Raw genomic sequence first — 19104 nt, forward strand, 5'->3', positions numbered from 1 at the left:
ATTTTTAGCTGAGAACGATTAATCCATCTAGGGAGAAAAGCATGAAGAATATTTGTTAAGCTGTGAATGCTGCACAGCACTTATTCTTAATAAATTAACTAATTTTAAGTTTTTCTGAAAATTTAGTGACCTATACCAGTGGTGAATTGATTTGTTCCTAATTTTTAACCACTTCTTAGTGGTCACTTACCTTCACATTCTGCAAAACTTAATTCAGCTTGCAAAAAATGACATTCATGGATACATCGATTAATATTGTTAGTTTAGTTTACAGGTATTGCTTTTTCAAAGGACTGAATATATTGATTCGGTAATCAAGTGCGATTAGGCACCCCGATTACTAAATACAATCTCCACATAGCAACAATAACGTTTTACACAACACTAACCCGATATATAAAGCACCTTTCTGCAAAGGCATTCAAGCAGAATGACATTGTTTATTTAGGAAAAGTGACAAAGTGCTTAAAACAAATCTATTATCCATGTGGTACTATTTCTATGGTGTCTTGCATACTTGTGCACATCTGAAGTTAGGAGACGATTTATGCCCTCGTCTTTGCAACGTTAACTGCCCTCAATCATTCTTGCTCAATGACGGAGTAGCAATTAAAACGCCAGAGCGCTGCGGACCATCAGATATCCTAAGTGGAACGTTCCACGACAGTCTCCGCCTCTTTTGCATTTCGTCACATTCGAGATCCCTCCTTCATCCCGTCGTGCAAAGCGGCGCTCGCAATATGGCGGCTTCCATGCGACTAAATATAGCTAAGGTACACCTATGTCCGTCCTTACTTTGATTTGGGAGGGAAATTTCGCTGGTAATGAATTCTGGTAGCGCGTCTTTTTCGGGCGAATGGAAATGTATCGTTTTCGTAATTATAAGAGCGCCTCTTTTTATGTCTGTATTTGTCTTTTTCATTTTATTGCGAGCCCTTTCTGAGATCAACAGTAGCCACTTTATGCTTTAGCACAGGGGTCTCCAACCTTGGCAACTTGAACACTTGTGGACTCCAACTCAGTTTTGCTGGCTGAGGAATTCTGGGATTTGAAGTCCACAAGTCTTCAAGTTGCCAAGGTTGGAGACCCTTGCTTTAGCACTTTCTGATGCCTACTTTTAATCACGTGGATAGAAGCTAACATATAAGAAGTAAAGCTTTTCACCAATAGCTCCTCTCTCTTTCTAAATGAAGAAGACGATTCGTTTGTCATTTATGAAAATAAGGGAAAGTGAATGGTAATATACATTTGTATTTTGATATTGGTATTTACATATTTTTTTCTAATTGGAAGGGTTTGGGACTAATTGTACAGAAATTTATCTGTTTTGGAAAACAATAGTCTGCGTATCCAGAGCACTACAAAATGTCAGTTAGTTTACTTCAATCACTGAAATAAGCCATTGAATTAATTCTGAGGAAAGAAAAGAAAAATACGATAAAAATATTTATATGGATGCCCATCTCACAAATACTTCTCTCATAAAAGATAGTTGACAAAGGTTATAATATAAATACAATATAAAAATTAGTTTCAAATCTAGCTAAAACCTAAAGTTGCTGCTGTAGATATCATATACTGATAATGTGGGTTCAGTTACTATCCTGACACCCAGCCAGAACTTCAGGACTTTCCAAAAGGTAAGCAAAGTGAAGGCTATATATACTACTGAACTAATCTGCATTTTCATTGTTGGGGGAAGTGGGTGTTTGTTGCGGGTTGGGTATTAGAATATACTTACTTTGGGAATACTGTATAATATAGTATGTGTTTCTTAAATATGTGTTGTCTTGTAGCAGTTAAAAGGCCAATATTTTTCTGTTGAAATATATGCCGTTAAGTAATTATTAGGATTTGCACAGCATGCTAAATCAAAGCCAAGCAAATTGCAAATTTTATACTGGATGAGCTCTGCATATATTTTTGTGCAAGAGGAAAAGTGAAAGAACATGTAACGTGAATGGAAAAATTCTTAAGTTTAAACTATCCTGATAGTAAACTCCCAGGAATTTTGGACAGCTGCTGTCAGAATTGTAGCTGTTTGGCATCTGTTTGCTCAATGTAGTAAACTTTAAGCTAACTTCAATAGCTGAATCCTGGAGAAAATCTATTTATGTTGTCACTAAGAGTTGACACCAACTTGATCGCACATAATCAGATCACACATAATCATACTTGGGTTTGCTCAACATTTAGGTACAAACTATCCAAACTTTTAGACACAGGTATGATTTGTTTTAGCAAAGGATACCTGTAGATTCAACCAGTTTTTTTGCATTAGTCATATTTTCTTAGCAATCTCTGAAGGCCATTATATGGCAATCTTCTGTTCTTATATATTTTATATTTTGGTTTGAAGGGGCTTTTGTATGTCTAGATTGCCTTTTTCTTTTTGAAAAGACAGTATGTGTGCATTTGATTGTTTTGAAAAGCAAATATCATTTGCAGAAGGAATTTCCTGACAATTCAAACAAAACATATGTCTTTATTTGAAATACTGGTAACAAGAACATGTTTTTCCTCTGCAGATTTGAATTTCTATTTATGTTTAACATGTCTCTAAAAGTGGCTCATATTGCTACTCATATCCAATCATGTTGGATTGGGAAGGTGAGCAATAGATAAATGGTGGTAATTAAGTTATTTGTATAATGTATCTGCTTTTTTTTTAATTGAAAGGGGGTAACATGTTTACTGAATGTTGCCCGTTTCGCTCCATCTTCTCTTGTGATCCCAGTGAGGACCAAAAAACGACTTAAACTTCCCCCTAGGAACTATGATACTTTAGAACAACAGCAAAAGGATTTAAAAGCTAGAGGAATGATACCTGAAGAGAAGATGTCACAGTATATCACTATTACCTGCACAAGTAAGTAGTCTTGATAACTTATTCCATAGAAAGAATCGCTATTCTATATTGAATCCCAAAGCAAAATAGATATCAGTTGGTTGCTTTCCCATTTTTTCCAGTCCTGGATATTTTTAAATCCTTTCTACTTGCATATAACAAAATGTATTGCAGATATTGGTTTTGTAATGAATCATATAGATATTATTTAACTATAGCAAAAGTGATGATGTGTAGCAAAGTCTGAGCCATTGTTATTCTTCCTGTAATAGCATGTGTTTTGAAATGAGCTGCAGCTATTCAGAATGGATTGTTCTACCTATTTAAAAAAAATCTGACCAGAAGAAATAAAGATGGCTATAAAAATACAGAAACAACACTTCTTGTCCAAACTGAAGTAATAAATCCCCCACCCCCACCCCACAAAAGGGTAGGGAAGTATGCTGTCTCTGGAGATTCTCAGTCATCTAGGTCATAGTTTTCTCAAAAGTGTTTTTTAATTCAAAAGGCAACTGGACAGTTTTTCCTTGAGGAAGAAGAAAATGTTTCACTTCTCATCCAAGAAGCTTTGTCAGTTCTGATAGCAGGGGGATGGAAGGATAGGTGCGGACAGTTGAGACTGGATGGTAGGGGAGTGGAAGGATAGGATGGTGAGGACGGATGGAAGGATTGCATTTCTTTGCAGCCATCTGATTATTAGCACTCTCTGAGAGCTGTTGAGGCTAGCACCCCTGTATTCCTTACGTGGGATCCCTGCTGCTTCCCATTACCTGCACATCTTGAGGTTATGATAGCAATCAGCACTGTTGGGATTGTCATTGCTAAATGATGTAGTCACATGACATTTTGCTAAAATTGCATCATTTAGTGACAGTAATCCCAGTCTCAAATGCTGTCATAACCGAAGGACTACCTATACATATTAGTTGGAGGAGAGAGGGTGGAACCATATGGCACTTTACAAAGAAGGACCCTATGGAGTGAACTTTGCTCCCTAACAAACACTGACTGAAACCACACCCTGAGAAAGCAAGAGGATCGTTGTAAAATGGTGCCACCATCCCTAGCCTGCAAGAATAGCCCACAAGGCTACCATGGTCACCAAGATCAAAAGCCACTGAGAGATCAAGGAGTGCAAGAACAGATGTCATCCTGGCTCCATGACAGGTTATCTGCAAGCATGATTAAGGCTCTTGAAGTACTAAATCCTGACCGAAAACCTAACTGAAATGAATCTTCATAATCTATTTCCTCTACAGTTCTCATTAACTGTGAACTAGCCACTATCTCTCACCAACCAATTAATTATTGAATATGGGGTCCCTGCAGAGTTAATGAGCCTAACATTTTACTAAATTTCAGAAGGGCTCTTGAAGCTTTTAATTATTGATTCAGATTGTTAATTTTACTGGTTGAATTTTGTACTTAATTGTTATTTTTACTATTTTAAAAAATCTTAATTTCAAATTTGTTTTTATTGGCAACTACCAAGACACTTTAGTGGTCAGTGGAAAAATTAAAACAAATTAATAGATAGTCTTACTTTTTAGCACCATCTTTCTTTTTTCTGCCATTCTGCACAAATACATTTATTCATGACCTGTATTACCAATATTGCCTGATAATATTTTTTGCAAGATTCTTTTTCATATTTTTATCAAGTCACCCATAAATATTTCTGTGATCATTGTAGTATAGTAGCTAAGATATTTGGCTTGGAAGATTCAGGTTTAAGCCATGGAATATTGGTAACTTAGGAACCAGTCATATTTTCTCATCCCATCCTATGCTTATAATGTTGTTATTAGAGGAATAAAGTGGAAACACCCCATGTGAGCTACCGTGCTCTCCAGGAGAAAAAGCAAACTTAAATCTAACAAGTAATAAAAATATTGATGTTTTTATATTATATTTCTCACATAGAATTTTAATTTCCAGAATGTAGTAAAGTTGTGGCTGTATTTGCCTTTTTTTCCAGACTAGTGATTGATTACATAACCTAATCATAGTAATTGGAACCGGAATTTTCATCACTGATGCAACTATAAAACATGACATAACAGGACTATTAGTCCTTGTTGCCATTGTTAAGCAAGGATTGCAGGTTGTTAAGCAAGGATCTCATGTGACTGTGACTTGCAAGTTCTTGCCAGCTTCCAATAAGCAAAGACAATGAAGAAGTTGCAAATGCTTGGCAGGCTGGTTGGCATATGTATGGAGTATGACCGGGGATGTTTCAGTGCGTGTAGCCAGGTGGGATAGAGGGTGCTGTGGCACAAGTATGGGTAGGAGAAAGAAAGAATACTGCAGTACAAAGGCATGCATGTGTTAAGTGGGAGGAGCTGCAGATGGGCACACACTGGAGTATGAGATCCCTGGGTTCTTGTATTCTATACTGGGCTCCTTGGGAAGAGAGGCAGTGGGAGCAACTTGCAACCTTTCCTGCCAGTTTCCCCATTGAATTTGCTTGTGGGAAATTGCCACTGAAGGTTGCAAATCATGATCATGTGATTGTGAGATGCTGTAACATCATGACTGCAAACTGGGTGCCAAGCACCTAGAACAGGGGTCGGCAGTCCACAGCTCTGGAACCACATGTGGCTCTTTCAGCCCTCTGCTGCGGCTCCCGACACCGCTGCAGTTGCCGCCTCCATGGCCTGGCCATTGCTCTCACAGCACCTTGCGCAGCACAGTGAAATTTAGTTAGTTTCACAATAGGGGAGATGGGGTCACCTCCTCCTCCTTCTGGAGTCCAATACAACGCAGAGCACAATGCGACCCTGCCCTACTCGCCTCTGGCAACAGCAGCATTGTTGTCAGCTCGCTCTTGCCTCCTGGATGTCAGTTGCTTTTCCTGCAGAGCCAGCAGGCCACCAGTGTTGTGATGCCCCGCTTCCCTGCTGGCTAGCTGGTCTTCAGCTCTCTGCCGACCAACTGCTCATCGACGCGCTGCTCGTCGGCTTGTTGGTTTCCGGACATCAGATTCCCAGCACCAGTTCAGGGGTTCCTTTCCGCCCATGCCCTCCCCCCAGGTAGGGCAAACCCATGCGGGGTTTGACAGTGGTGCGAGATGCCGCAGAATCAGAATCGAGAGAGAAGAGAGACACAGAAAAAGAGACAGAGAGAGAAAGAGAGAGGGGGAGGGAGGGAGGGAGGGAGGGTGGGAGGGAGAAGACACATAGACACAGAGCAAGAGAGACAGAGAGAGGGAAAAAGGTGAACAACGTTTTTACAGGACTTTAGACATTGAGTATTTAATTTAAAAGTAACTTTCAACCCAGCGTCTTTTTTTCAGAGTTCAAAATGTTTTTGTTGCATGCTGAAATGAAAAATTGTTTTCTGTGTAGCAGTTCATTAATTTCATAAATGCAACACACTATAATGTTTTTTTTTATTTGCATTTATATCCCGCCCTTCTCTGAAGACTCAGGGCGGCTTACACTATGTCAAGCAATAGTCTTCATCCATTTGTATATTATATACAAAGTCAACTTATTGCCCCCAACAATCTGGGTCCTCATTTTACCTACCTTATAAAGGATGGAAGGCTGAGTCAACCTTGGGCCTGGTGGGGCTTGAACCTGCAGTAATTGCAAGCAGCTGCTGTTAATAACAGACTGTCTTACCAGTCTGAGCCGCAGAGGCCCTTGTGTTAATACATAGCATAAAGGTAAAAAACAATATATGCAGTATTATCCTCATTTTAGATCTCAAAAGGGTTTTGTTTTCTTTTCTCTGGCAAACGGGTTCCAAATGGCTCTTTGAGTGTTTAAGATTGCAGACCGCTGGCCCAGAACTTCAAGGGTTACTGTGTTTCCCTGAAAATAAGACCCTGTCTTATATTTTTTTGAACCCTGAAATAAGGCCAAGGGCTTATTTCCATACGCTCAAAAGCCCAATTGGGTTTATTATCAGGGGATGTCTTATTTTGGGGGAAACAGGGTAGTTACCAATAGTTGTTAATCACGATGTCAACAACCATCACTAAACAAGTAATCATTAACTATTTTATCAGTACTGACTGATATTGTAACCACCATCCAAATTGTCAGTACAAAGATTTTCCACAATAGCAATAGGTAATTGAAGCTGTACATCGGGGCCATTCAGCAATACACATTTTTTTTAATAGCAGTAGGATGTTAACAAGATCAGATTCTGTAGAAGAAATTTTAAATTCATTAACATGGGGGAGGGGAGCCCAAACAATAATATTTTACCTCAGTTTTTTTTAACATTAAATGTTTCACATTTGAACGGGAAGCGTGTTTTAAAAACAATTGTTCATTATATTTTCTTCTTGTTTTGGGAACCCAGGGGGGATCTTTGAACCTTACATTCCTCCAGAAGGAGATGCCCGCATGTCAATGATATCAAAGGAAGGTCTGTTGCAAAGAACAGAGAAATTGAGGCAAACTGCAAAATCTTACACAGCGTATGTATCTTTCTGTCTATGGCATCTAGCCTACCTATTGCATCTATTCATTTAGTGCTAGTGTATAATTTTCTTTTAGCAGCTGCAGTTTGTACCATGGTCTTGATCTTCTTATCTTCTAACCATTTTTATAGATCTTAAAGGATGATTTATTTCCTGTTGTAGTTCCTAAAAACCCAGGCATTAAATATTAACCTACAAGAGTACATTATTATACTGTAATCCTTTTTGGAGTATGGTGATTTGAAAGAATAGTTGACAACTGAATATTACCCTATGTATAAAATCTTATTTACAGAAAATGAGTTTCAATGCTTCTGACTACATCAGGGATGTTAAACTATATTTCTTTGAGGGCCGGATCAGCACTGTAGTTCTCCATGGGCCTGCAGGGAGTCATGACGTGAGGGACGCCTTCTGTAGCACCCTGTTGGCCAAAATGGCATGAGGGGGCTGTGCCCTTTTTTCGGCTGGCAGAGTGCTGCAGAATGCCAGGGAGGCCAAAAATGGACCACAGGAGGATGCAGGTAGGGGCCCCCACAGCCCATTTTGGCTGGCAGAGGCACCATGGGCTGGTCCTTTAATATTTCCAGCCCAGACCTATGGGGAAGATTTAAGCATCCCGTGGGCCTTGAGTTTGACACTCCTGGTCTACATGGTAGCATCCCCCAAGCAAGGGAATTATTTTATTTGATAAGCCATGTAAAATATGAATTTTCCTCATTTGAAGTTCCAAATAGCGTTAATGTATTTCTGAATATGTTATTTGACTTCTGGGAGTAAGCATTCAAGCTATGTACTTAGTACTACTTTTTCTAATGCATACACTGTTGAATCAAATAAAAAAAATCTTTTTAATTTGACATTGGTAATTTGTCTACAAATTTATGAAAAAGTTTTCTGGAAATGAATCCCATCTTTTCGTAGAGTTAGTTTTATTGTTGCTATTTTCCCAGCATCTGGTATATTTTTTTAATACCGTGTTTCCCTGAAAATAAGACCCACCCCGAAAACAAGCCCTAGCCGGATTTTTGGGGTGGGCCTAATATGAGTCCTATCCCAAAAATAAGCCCAGAGGGGTGGGCATGGCCAGCATGAGAGCAACAAGCCGAAAGTGTCTGGCAGCCGCCGCAGCCTGCTGGCCCCTTGGTGCAGCACAAATAGAGATAAATCTGGAGGTGGCAGTGGGAGACAAGTGATCTGGACATGCTGCATGGCTGCCTGACTCAAGGACGGCTCGCGGGAGCCTTGTGCGGTGGCACCGGCAGCAGACGGAGACAGAGGTATGGGGGATAGGGGTCCTGATGCCCTGCATGGGTGCTGTTTGGTGCAGCTGCAGACAAGCCAAGACACAGTGGTACGGAGTAGGCAGCGCATTGGGATCGCTTCTGCGTCCGCCTAGCTCTGCTGTGCACTTTTCAACCAGAGGGAGACAAAGCTTCATCTGCTTGCAAAGAGGACACTTTGAAATGGAGCTAATTGCTCCATTTCAAACCGTCTCCTTTGCAAGAACACGAAGCTTTGAGTCTCCATCATTTCTCTGTCCGGGTGAAAAGTGTTTGGTTGCCTAAGGGGTGCTTGAAAATAGAGCAAATCGTTCTGGAAAAGAACCGCTGCAAGGCCAGCAGCAGCATGGACAGCCGCTTGTGGCCAGCAAGGCACCCCCTGCTGTTAAGAAGTGTCTGACACCAGGTGGGCCAACAGGCAGGGTGGGTAGAGGCCAGCGCATGCCGAGAACTTGGCCTGTTGCAACCGCGGGCAAGTAGACAATGGGAGGGAGAGGGCGGGACCAGCGGTAGCTACACTCCAACTTGCGTTGGCCCTGCACTCACCACGACCTGCACTAAAAAAAAAAAGACCTCCCCAAAAATAAATCCAAGTACTAATTTTCAAGCCCCAAAGAAAATAAGACCGGGTCTTATTTTTGGGGAAACACAGTATGATATTATTTGGTTCACATATCATGATTCATGAAGTAGCTTAATCACTACAAACTTTTGAAGCTGATGACAGTTTTATACCTTTTCCCATGAGTATACTCCCAAATGTTCCTTCATGAATTTATGGTTCCTTTTTCCAGGCTTTGCTTTAAACAAAACAGTTTTGTATTTAATAGTGTTTTTCCTAAGAATTGTGCAAATTTTTTATTTGCTGATTAACCCATTTCCAAATAGAGAAATGACTTAGGTTACTTTGGAAATTTAGAATGGAATTGTTTCACTTCAGCTGTATCCTCACAATGTGCAAATACTTGGGATTAACTGGCCTTTAGTTTGCTGCTGTAATCTACAGCCAGGATGAATCTAGTATAAAAGGTAAAGGTTCCCCTCGCACATACATGCTAGTCGTTGCTGACTCTAAGGGGCGGTGCTTATCTCTGTTTCAAAGCCGAAGAGCCAGCACTGTCTGAAGATGTCTTCGTGGTCATGTGGCCGGCATGACTCAATGCTAATGGTGCACGGAACGCTGTTACCTTCCCACCAAAGGTGGTCCCTATTTTTTCTACTTGCATTTTTACGTGCTTTCAAAACTGCTAGGTTGGCAGAAGCTGGGACAAGTAATGGGAGTTCACCCCATTACAGGGCAGCACTAGGGATTCGAACCGCTGAGCTGCCGACCTTTCAGTCGACAAGCTCAACCTCCTAGCCCCTGAGCCACTGTGTCCCATATACTAAACTATAAAAAGATGTGAATAGCCAACAGCATTTTAGCCTAGATAAGTATGTGGTCCTATAATAAAAGAGATACTGTTGTCTTATTAATAATAGGTTTGATTGATGACTTCAGAACCTAGTGTTTGGGCTTTTTTCTCAGAATCCCCCATCAAGATGTAGACTAGATATGATTTCATTGGCCATTATTCTTCCATAGATTGATCAAAATAAAAATTATAATCAATATGAATATGAATTTAGCTGTCTAGGAACAGCATTCTCCTGTTTTGCTGGCTTATTTAAGTCCTGTGTCTGATAAGCTTCATTTTATGGATTCTTTTTTTAAAAAACTGATTGTTTACTCTCTCCTTCCACTTTTTTCTTGACAGAATCCGAAAAATAAGGGCAAATGATCCTGACTTCCGCATCAAAAACTTTGCAGAAAAAGCCCAAGAAATCTATATTGAGGCACACAATAATCTGGCCAAGTAAGACTTCTTGGGATGTGTTTGAGTTATAGGCACCAGTCTACCCTCTCTTCCCACAAATTGTGCAGTAGTTTGATAGCAGTTAACATCTTTTAGTTTATTTACCTTACTTAGAGAAACTGCAAAAATTATCTCTAGGGATTTTTTTATTGTAAAAATAAATAGCCTGTTACTTTGTGATGTATAGATTGATAGAAACTGGTTCAAATGGCTGGAAGTAATATCACCAATGAATAGCTGTTAAAATCTGTTTTCAAATAAGGAGTACGGTGTGGGGGTAGGAGCTGGTTCATTCATCAGATGTGTATTTGTGCATTCTGACAACCTTTAATCAACTGTTTTGATATTGTCTATTGTATCTTCCTTTTCCTATACAGTACTTTTATCTTGAGTCACAGAGGGTTTTTTTTTCTTTCTTTCCAGCCTTGCAGAGTACATTGTAACTTGAACTTCGTTAACAGTGATTTTCCTTCAGGATTATTCCTCAATAGTAGCAGGATTTTTCTCTATACATATTAGAAGTTGTCAAGAATTGTGTGTGCATGGGATATCCAGGCTGGTGTGTTTCAAACTGAATAATATCTTGATATTTAGAAGCAACCTGATCATGTATTATTTTTCTAAATTCCTACAGTTTTAATGAGGAGAATCTTCACTCTCTAGTTACTGAACACTGTTACCCGGTAAGAATCTGTGATGACATCAGCAAGTGATTGTTTAAAAGACTTTTAAGAAGATCTGTCATGGTGCTTTCCTGTAACAGATACTTGCGCTACTATCCTATGATATTCCTGCATTGTCAGTCTGCCACACTAGGCAGAATTAATCATCATTGGTGGGCTCCTTCATTTCGAGCCCCTGAGGTGCCTTGCTAGTTTGACATCCTTGTATACACTTAAAATTAAAGTATGGAGCAAACAGATTTTTTATATTAAAAAAAATCCAAGAGGGAATAGGAAGTAATGCACAGTGTTTGCTAGAACCTACCCTCTAAGAATCATTACATGAGGAGGAGGGTTGGGGAAAATTGCCTATGGGCTCAGCATGGCTTATAACAGCCTGACCCCAGAAGGTTGCCTTTAAGTCTCTTTTTTTGTTCTGTTTCTAATGTCTGCAGTTAAAGTTTAGACTTCATCTTTGGAATCTTTATATCAAGCTATTGGGTTTCACTGATGATGCTGTATGGAAAAAGTTCTGAATGCGAATAAACTAGTCTATTTTGTCTTAACCAGCGGCCCCCAATCTTTTCAGCTTGCCAGCCTGGCTAGAGAGGGGGAGAGCGGAACCGGGCTACGTGAGCAATGGCCCAGTGCATATGCATGCATGGCTCAACTAGTGAGTCAAGTTGCGCATGCGAGTTGAGCTGTGCATGCGAGTTGACCTGCTTGCACGTGCACACCAGCCTGCTGCTCATGTGGCCCAGTTGCAAATAGGCCACAGCCCAGTAATGGGCTGTAGCCTGGCAGTTACTACTCCTGTAGTAAACAGTACAATGAGTTTCAGTTGCCCACAGGATGACTTTGTATTGTACGCCCTTTGTATTTTATTTCTTTTTCTCAGTCTGGTCTTGCTTATTTGCCCCATTTTTTCTTTAATAGTTTTTGTGCCTTTCTACTTTCTTTCAGGAGTGGAAAAATATTTTATACCAAATCATTAAATCCTGACCCCAATATTTTGAAGTTTAAAATTGTTGCTGTTAAAGATAGGAATTTGGGTGTTGATTTTGTTGTTGTTGTTGTTCTTTATGTTTTGGTCACTTCCATTTTTATTCTCTATTTTTTTTAAAAAAAAATTCTTGTAGCTGCTCATAAGTATTTTAATCTTTGTGCAATAGTATGCTTACTGTACTTTTCGGAGTATAAGATGCACCTCCCCCCCCCAAAAAAAAGTGGGTGAAAATTGCGTTGCTTCTTATGCACTGAATGTTGCCGAAGCCCCGCCCACCTGCTAGCTCCCACCCTTTGGCCATTTTTTGCCTCCATGTGTCGTGTTTTTTGGCCTCCGCTCCATTTAAGACCAGTTCCATGCTGCGGGGATTGCCACAGCACATCGCTGCCCATTGCCGCCTCCACGTGTTGTGTTTTCGGCCTCCACATGTCATATTTTGGCCTCCTTGCATCATCTTTACAGCTGGTTCCAGGCAGCGGGGATTACCACTTGGAACCAGTAGAAAATGCGATACGTGGAGGCCAAAAATGCAGCGCATGGAGGCCAAAAATGCGGCACCAGAGGCAGTGATTGGCAGCGATGTGCTGTGGGGATTCCCTGGAACAGGTCTAAAATGGTGTGTGCGGAGGCTGAAAATGTGATGCATGGAGGCAGCAATGGGCTGTGGCGATTCACGCAGCCTGGAACAGCTGATTGGCGGTATTCTGGGAGGCCAATCCAACCACCACTCAGCTGCTTGTGCTGAATCAGGCTGCCATAACGTGCTGAAGCTGACCAGGCTGTTTGCTGCAAGGACTCTAGCCAGATGAATACCGATGGATGCTAGTAGGCAGAGGCAGATTTTTTTTTCTTGTTTTCCTCCCCAAAAACTAATGTGAGTCTTATACTCCGGAGCGTTTTATATTCCGAAAAATATGGTAATCTGCTTAATCTGAACATGCTGAAATTTTAGACATGTTGAATTTACTAGGAAATGGTACAAGGAAATGAATATAAGACCATTCGATGGAGTTTTCTGGAATCATTGGAGCCCCCTAGAGTGGTCCATGTGCGATGCCCATCTCTGCTGAACGAGGATACTCTGTATGGGCAAGTGACAGTTCGAATTCACATTCGGCAGGTATGTAATTCCAATCACTGTTATCCTGGAGGTATCAGAATGTGTTTTATATATCACTGCTTTTAATGTCACAGGGTTGGTTTATTGGATTTTTTTTTCTGACAGATTTTAGCTATCTATGATCAGTTTGGGAGGCTTATGTATGGAAGTGAACAGATACCAAAGGATATTCTGGAATATGTTGTGTTTGAAAAACATCTGCTACACAGAACTGGCCAGTGGAGGTTACATGACAAGATTGTTCCATCATGGGCTCCTCCAAAAGATCCTCTAATGAAGGTACACATTTAAGTTATGATATGGCATTTGTTTGTAAATGTATCTTAAAGGTAAAAGTTCCCCTCGCACATACGTGCTAGTCGTTGCCAACTCTAGGAGGGCGGTGCTCATCTCCGTTTCAAAGCCGAAGAGCCAGCGCTCTCCGAAGATGTCTCCATGGTAATGTGGCCGGCATGACTCAACGCCAAAGGCGCACGGAACGCTGTTACCTTCCCACTAAAGGTGGTTCCTATTTTTTCTACTTGCATTTTTACATGCTTTTGAAACTGCTAGGTTGGCAGAAGCTGGGACAAGTAACGGGAGCTCACCCCATTACACAGCAGCACTAGGGATTTGAACCACTGAGCTGCCAACCTTTCAGTCGACAAGCTCAACATTCTAGCCCCTGAGCCTATGTATCTTAATTATTTTGATGCATAACCTTAAAAGCTAGGGTAATGTTATGGTTTTGGCACCTACCTTTTATCTAATAAAGGGATAAAGTAGCTTGATTCATATTCTTCATCTTGTGCCATATCCATTATCTGACATTGGTGATCATGTTGGCAATCCTATTTTTATCAACAGCCACACAAAAAAATGCTGCTGAGTTTTGTCCAAACCAGTCCCTTAGATTTTGAAGCCATAATGTTCTTCTGCCTGGACTTTTTTTTTTGGCTTTCTTTTTTGAAAATGGGGATGACTGTGGCTAGTGACCAAAGTTTGGGAAGGGAACTGGTAGTGAAGGCTTTATCAAAGATTATGCTTAGGGGTTCTGCTATATTAATGGAAAGTTTTTTTAAGAAGTATGCACATAGTCCATCGGGTCCAATAGATAGCGATGGTTTTAAGTTATGAAGAGCTTTTCCAACGTTATCTTCTGTGAAATCTATATGAGTTAAGTCATCATAATCATTGCTGGTACGTTTGTGGAATGTCGGATGTGTGTTATCGGAGTTAACAAAAACTGAGCCAAAGAAAATGTTGAAGAGGTTTGCTTTAACTGTTTCGTCATTGCATTCTTTGTTGTTAGAATCTTTTAGTGGTGGGATGGATCTTGAGTCTTTAAGTTTATTGTTAACAAAATTATAAAAGGCACGATTGGAATTTGTGCGCAGAAGGTTCTCTTCTTGCTTGGTGTGGTAATTTGTGCATTCAGTTTTTATTTGGTTGCATATATTTCTGTAGCGGATTTTGAAACATAGCTTTTTTTGTTTCTTTTTTGATTGAAGCTTTTTTATTGATATGGATAGTTTGCTTTTCCTGATCATGGTAGTCATTTGTGGTACATATAGTTTAATGACTCTATTGATCTCAAGTAGGAAGACTCTATAGTGGTCTTCAGTGGTTATGCAGGTTGTTTAACATGTTTAACATGTTGTTAAATGTTTAATTTAAATTAAATTAAATTTAAATTAAATTAAATTAAATTAAATTAAAATTAAATTAAATTAAATGTTTACCGTATATACTCGAATATAAGCCGATCCGAGTATAAGCCGAGGTCCCCAATTTTACCCCAAAAACTGGGGTAAACTGGGGACTCGAGTATAAGCCGAGGGTGGGAAATGAGGCACCTACCGGTTGGGGAAACCCTCCCTCCCTCAGCTGAGAAGGCTGGCGGCTCCCCCGCCCCGCCCTCTCACTGCACCGGCAGGGCTTCCCCGCGCTAATGCAAAAGCCCGCCAAGTTTGCGCCGGTAAAATGTGAAAAAAAGAAAAAAAAAAACCTCGAGTATAAGCCGTATATACTCGAGTATAAGCCGAGGGGCTTAAAAAAAAAAAAAACTCGAGTATAAGCCGTATAGACCCGAGTATAAGCCGAGGGGACGTTTTTCAGCACAAAAAACGTGCTGAAAAACTCGGCTTATACTCGAGTATATACGGTAATTTAAATGTTGTTAAATGTTTAACATGTTTAACATTTTTAACATGTTGTGTGAAATGAGCTATTGTCAATTAATTATCCATGATTTATTGAATAAACTGCAAGTGTAAAAGTTTAAAGTACCATATTGTTCAGACTATAAGAAGCACTGTAGTATAAGACACACCTTAGTTTTTGGGGAGGAAAATAAGAAGAAACTGATTGGCGGATGGATGGGCCTCCCGGAATACCCCCAATCAGCTGTTCCCAGAGGTGAATTTTAGCAACAGGTTCATTGGTTGTGAACTCTGCACCTTGCTTTTTCAGCCTCTGAAACCTCCGTTTCAAGAGGCTTTTTTTCTAAAGCTGTTTCGGAGGCTTTTTTTCTGAAGCTCCATTTCAGAGGGTTTTTTTGAAAGCTCCTTTGCAGAGGCTTTTTTTCTGAAGCTCTGTTTTAGAGGCTTTTTTCAACCTCTGAAACTTCCCTTTGAGAGGCTGGGTGGGGCTACATTCAGAGTATAAGACGCACCCAAATTTTCACCCTCTTTTTGGGGATAAAAAGGTGTGTTTTATACTCTGAAAAATATGGTAAGTATATTTTTAGCTGATGCTAATATGCTAGTATTTTCTCAACACCTACATGCATTATTACAAGCCCATTACAAGATTTCTGCCAATTTCATGCTTTCTGGGGACATTGGATTATAAATCCTCATATTTTCATCTAGCGTAATTAATGGACACTGGCAGGAGCATGAAGAGTTGTAATTTAAAACTTTGGAGGAAACTACTATAGAGAGTCAGAGATGTGTGCTTCATTTCACACTGTATCCCTGTCCTGTACTCATATAATCCTTAGACAAGTCATAATCTTAGTTTCCTATTTAAATAGTCAAAAGTAATTCATAAAATCTTGGCTGAAGAAGCACAGTAATTGGGAATGAACTATTTTATAAATGATAGAATTGGCTGGGATTGGACATCGACATTCAAATTCAAAACCAAACGAATCGCATTATACCATGTTTACCCGACCTGGTCTTATATTTTTTTGGTCACCAAAATAAGCACTAGGGCTTATTTTCAGGGAGGTCTTATTTTCCCCTGACTGCAACGGAGCAGGAGGTGAGGCAGTGGGTTGAAGTAAGATTGTGGGTGTGGAGGATGAAGCAGTTCACTGGTGCCACAGCCACTAAGTGAGGCGGTAAGGGGGATGGGGTGAAGAATGAAACGAGGTGAGGGTGGAGGAAGAAGCTTCTTGCTCATTGCTGCAATGAAGCAGAAGCTTGACCGATGCATTGGTGCCACAGCCACTAAGTCAGGCAGTGGGGGGTTGGAGGACGACGTCCCAACAGTATCCTTGGCCTGCAGAGCCATGATGCTGGCAGAGTATGGTGGCGGCCAGAGCAGCCCCTTCCCCATCTCACCCAGTGGCGGCCAGCGGGGCGTCTTCTGTTCCACCACCGGTTGCCTGGAGCCCTTGGCGGGCTTGCCTTGCCAACTGCTTTCCAGATCCCGCCCAGCTCCCCTCATTTCACCAATCCCTTCACTAACCTGCTTTCCAGTTCTGTTCTCCACCGCATGCAGGGAAACAAAAGAAGACTGGGGGACTACTGGTTAAAAAAAAAAAGTTAAATTGGATCTTCCAATCTTTTTTTTTTTCCTGAAAAGTTTAAGGTCTGATTAATCTTTTTTTTTTTAAATCCCACAAACTCCGCCAGCATCAAGGCTCTGCAGGCCGGGCAGCCATGGATACTGTTGGGGCTTCACCCTCCATCTCCCCTCTGCCTCACTTCGTCCTCCCCCCCCCCCACAATCACCTTGTTTAGTAGCCACAGCACTCATGCATCGCTCAGCCTCCTGCCCTGTTGCAGCGACAAGCAAGGAAAAGAAGCTTTGTCTTCCACCCACCCACACTGCCTTGGTTAGTGGCCATGGCAACCTCCGTGCCTCATGTTGGCAGCAACCAGACAGAATGGCCAGCCAGCCAGCTGCACAACCTCTTAAGTAAGGCTTACATTAGGGGTAGGGCTTATATTTGGCACAGGTGTGAAAATCAGGCTAGGGCTTGTTTTCAGGTTAGGTTGTATTTTCGGAGAAACACAGTATCAATCCAACCAAAGTGTTCCAACATTCCCAATTTTTCCCAGAGTTTTGAGGCCTAGTCGTTCTATGTTTTCTTAAGTCAGCTTTTTTTAATAAACAGATGCTTATGCAATGAGAAGTCAATACAGTTCCTTCATATTTCATACTTCATGAACTTTTGACAATTGGGCATTGATTTTCTGTTTTCTTTTTCCCCAACCTTACACATTCCAGACTATTATGATCCCAGGACCAACCCTGACACCTTCAGAAGCATAAGGAAGAATCATCAAGAGGTGCAAGATCCACAGATTTAATGCAACAAATAATAAGATAAAAACAAAATAAAACAGGAAGACAGAATTGGATTATGTTGGGCAAGCTGTTTATGTGTTATGCCTCTGGTTAAATTATGAGGTATATATCAAGCTATATAATGCCTATATTATTCCATTTTTCAGTCTTCCTTGCTAGAATAATTGATCTATACTTTGTAATATTGGTTGTATATTGTTACTTTTTGATTAATAAAGTAATAGATTTTAAGATATAAAACTTAATCAACTTTTATTTTACAATCCACTAAAATACCAACAGGGTCAGGAGCTTTCTCTGATTTCATAGATGTAACGGTAGTAACAGTTTCTTGAATTAACAAAATATAGTCCTGACGTAACTAGTAATCTCATGTTCTATATTTTTAAATCATCTATATCCTTTGTAGATGATTTAGAAACTATGGTTTAGAATAAAGTTTTAAAATATTTTTAATCAGTTCGAAGATTGCATACTCAGTCCTGTATAAATTGTGGTAGGGCAAAATTCTAAAAAGTCTTTTTTGGAAAAAAATATATTAAATTTGTGTTTATCTGGTACCAAAATTCTGTTTCACTCAGCAGCTGGACGGGAGACATAGAGAATTCAATTCTTAAAAGAGAAAATAAAAAATAAATAAAACTCAAGCTAATAGTTGTTTCTTTTTATATGAAGGATGTGCAATAATTTAACCTCAAGATAATGCTTTGGCAGTGTCTTGTTTTAGTGTAAAAACCAAAGATTGGCATAACAGACACTATTACTAAGAGAAGAAGCCACCATCTCCAATTACAATTGCATAATAAAATCTTTATAATAGTATATTGTACAGTTTTCCCTAGGTAATTCTTTATTGGATATTAACCTCATTCTTACCCAAATTAGGGAGGAAATACCATATGGAGCTTTTTACTAGGATCTTATGGGAATCTGCAGAGTAGAGTAACCTATATGAAAATAAAAGTGAGATCCTTGCAACTGGTTATTTTCTTCCCAGTTGTACTTGAAACTTGGGGACAGTAAATGAAAGGCAGGAACTATATGTAGTCCTTGTTTAATGACTACCACATACAATAATCACTTGCAGTTATAATGTTGATGAAAAAGTAACTTTGCGACTAAATCTTGCATTTATGACATTTGCACGTTGGTAAAGCAAAGGAAAGCTGAAGTTGGAGTCCTCAGTCTTTTTTTGCCATTGTTAAGTGAATCACTACAGCGGCTAAGTGAATTTGGCTTCTCCCTCTTGACTTTGCTTGCCACAAGTCAGCTGAGAAAGTCACAAATGATGCTCACAAGACTCTGGTATCCTGCACTATCATAAATACATGCTGGCTGCCCAGCACCCAGATTTTAGTAAATGGTTT

The 19104-nt window shown here is 40.1% G+C and overlaps 1 protein-coding gene across 1 annotated transcript; it reads left to right on the forward strand.

Moving 5' to 3' along the window:
* Window positions 1–690: 690 nt before the first annotated feature.
* MRPL45 (mitochondrial ribosomal protein L45) lies at window positions 691–17977 on the forward strand. The gene is made up of 8 exons (XM_058183181.1): window positions 691–773; window positions 2680–2869; window positions 7166–7283; window positions 10327–10425; window positions 11060–11108; window positions 13064–13213; window positions 13319–13492; window positions 17657–17977. The coding sequence occupies exons 1-8, from the start codon at window positions 741–743 to the stop codon at window positions 17699–17701; spliced, it is 858 nt and encodes a 285-aa protein (XP_058039164.1). The 5' UTR covers window positions 691–740; the 3' UTR covers window positions 17702–17977.
* The last annotated feature ends 1127 nt before the right edge of the window (window positions 17978–19104 follow it).

The sequence above is a fragment of the Ahaetulla prasina genome, chromosome 4 (genome assembly GCF_028640845.1).
Source record: "Ahaetulla prasina isolate Xishuangbanna chromosome 4, ASM2864084v1, whole genome shotgun sequence".
Taxonomy (NCBI): Eukaryota; Metazoa; Chordata; class Lepidosauria; order Squamata; family Colubridae; genus Ahaetulla; species Ahaetulla prasina.

What these genes read in the sequence shown, in the direction of transcription:
- MRPL45 (XM_058183181.1), top strand. Translation starts at nt 741, where the DNA reads ATGGCGGCTTCCATGCGACTAAATATAGCTAAG. An exon ending in TTCGAATTCACATTCGGCAG is followed by an intron (nt 13,214 to 13,318) that starts GTATGTAATTCC and finishes TTTTTCTGACAG; the next exon opens with ATTTTAGCTATCTATGATCA. An exon ending in CAAAAGATCCTCTAATGAAG is followed by an intron (nt 13,493 to 17,656) that starts GTACACATTTAA and finishes TACACATTCCAG; the next exon opens with ACTATTATGATCCCAGGACC.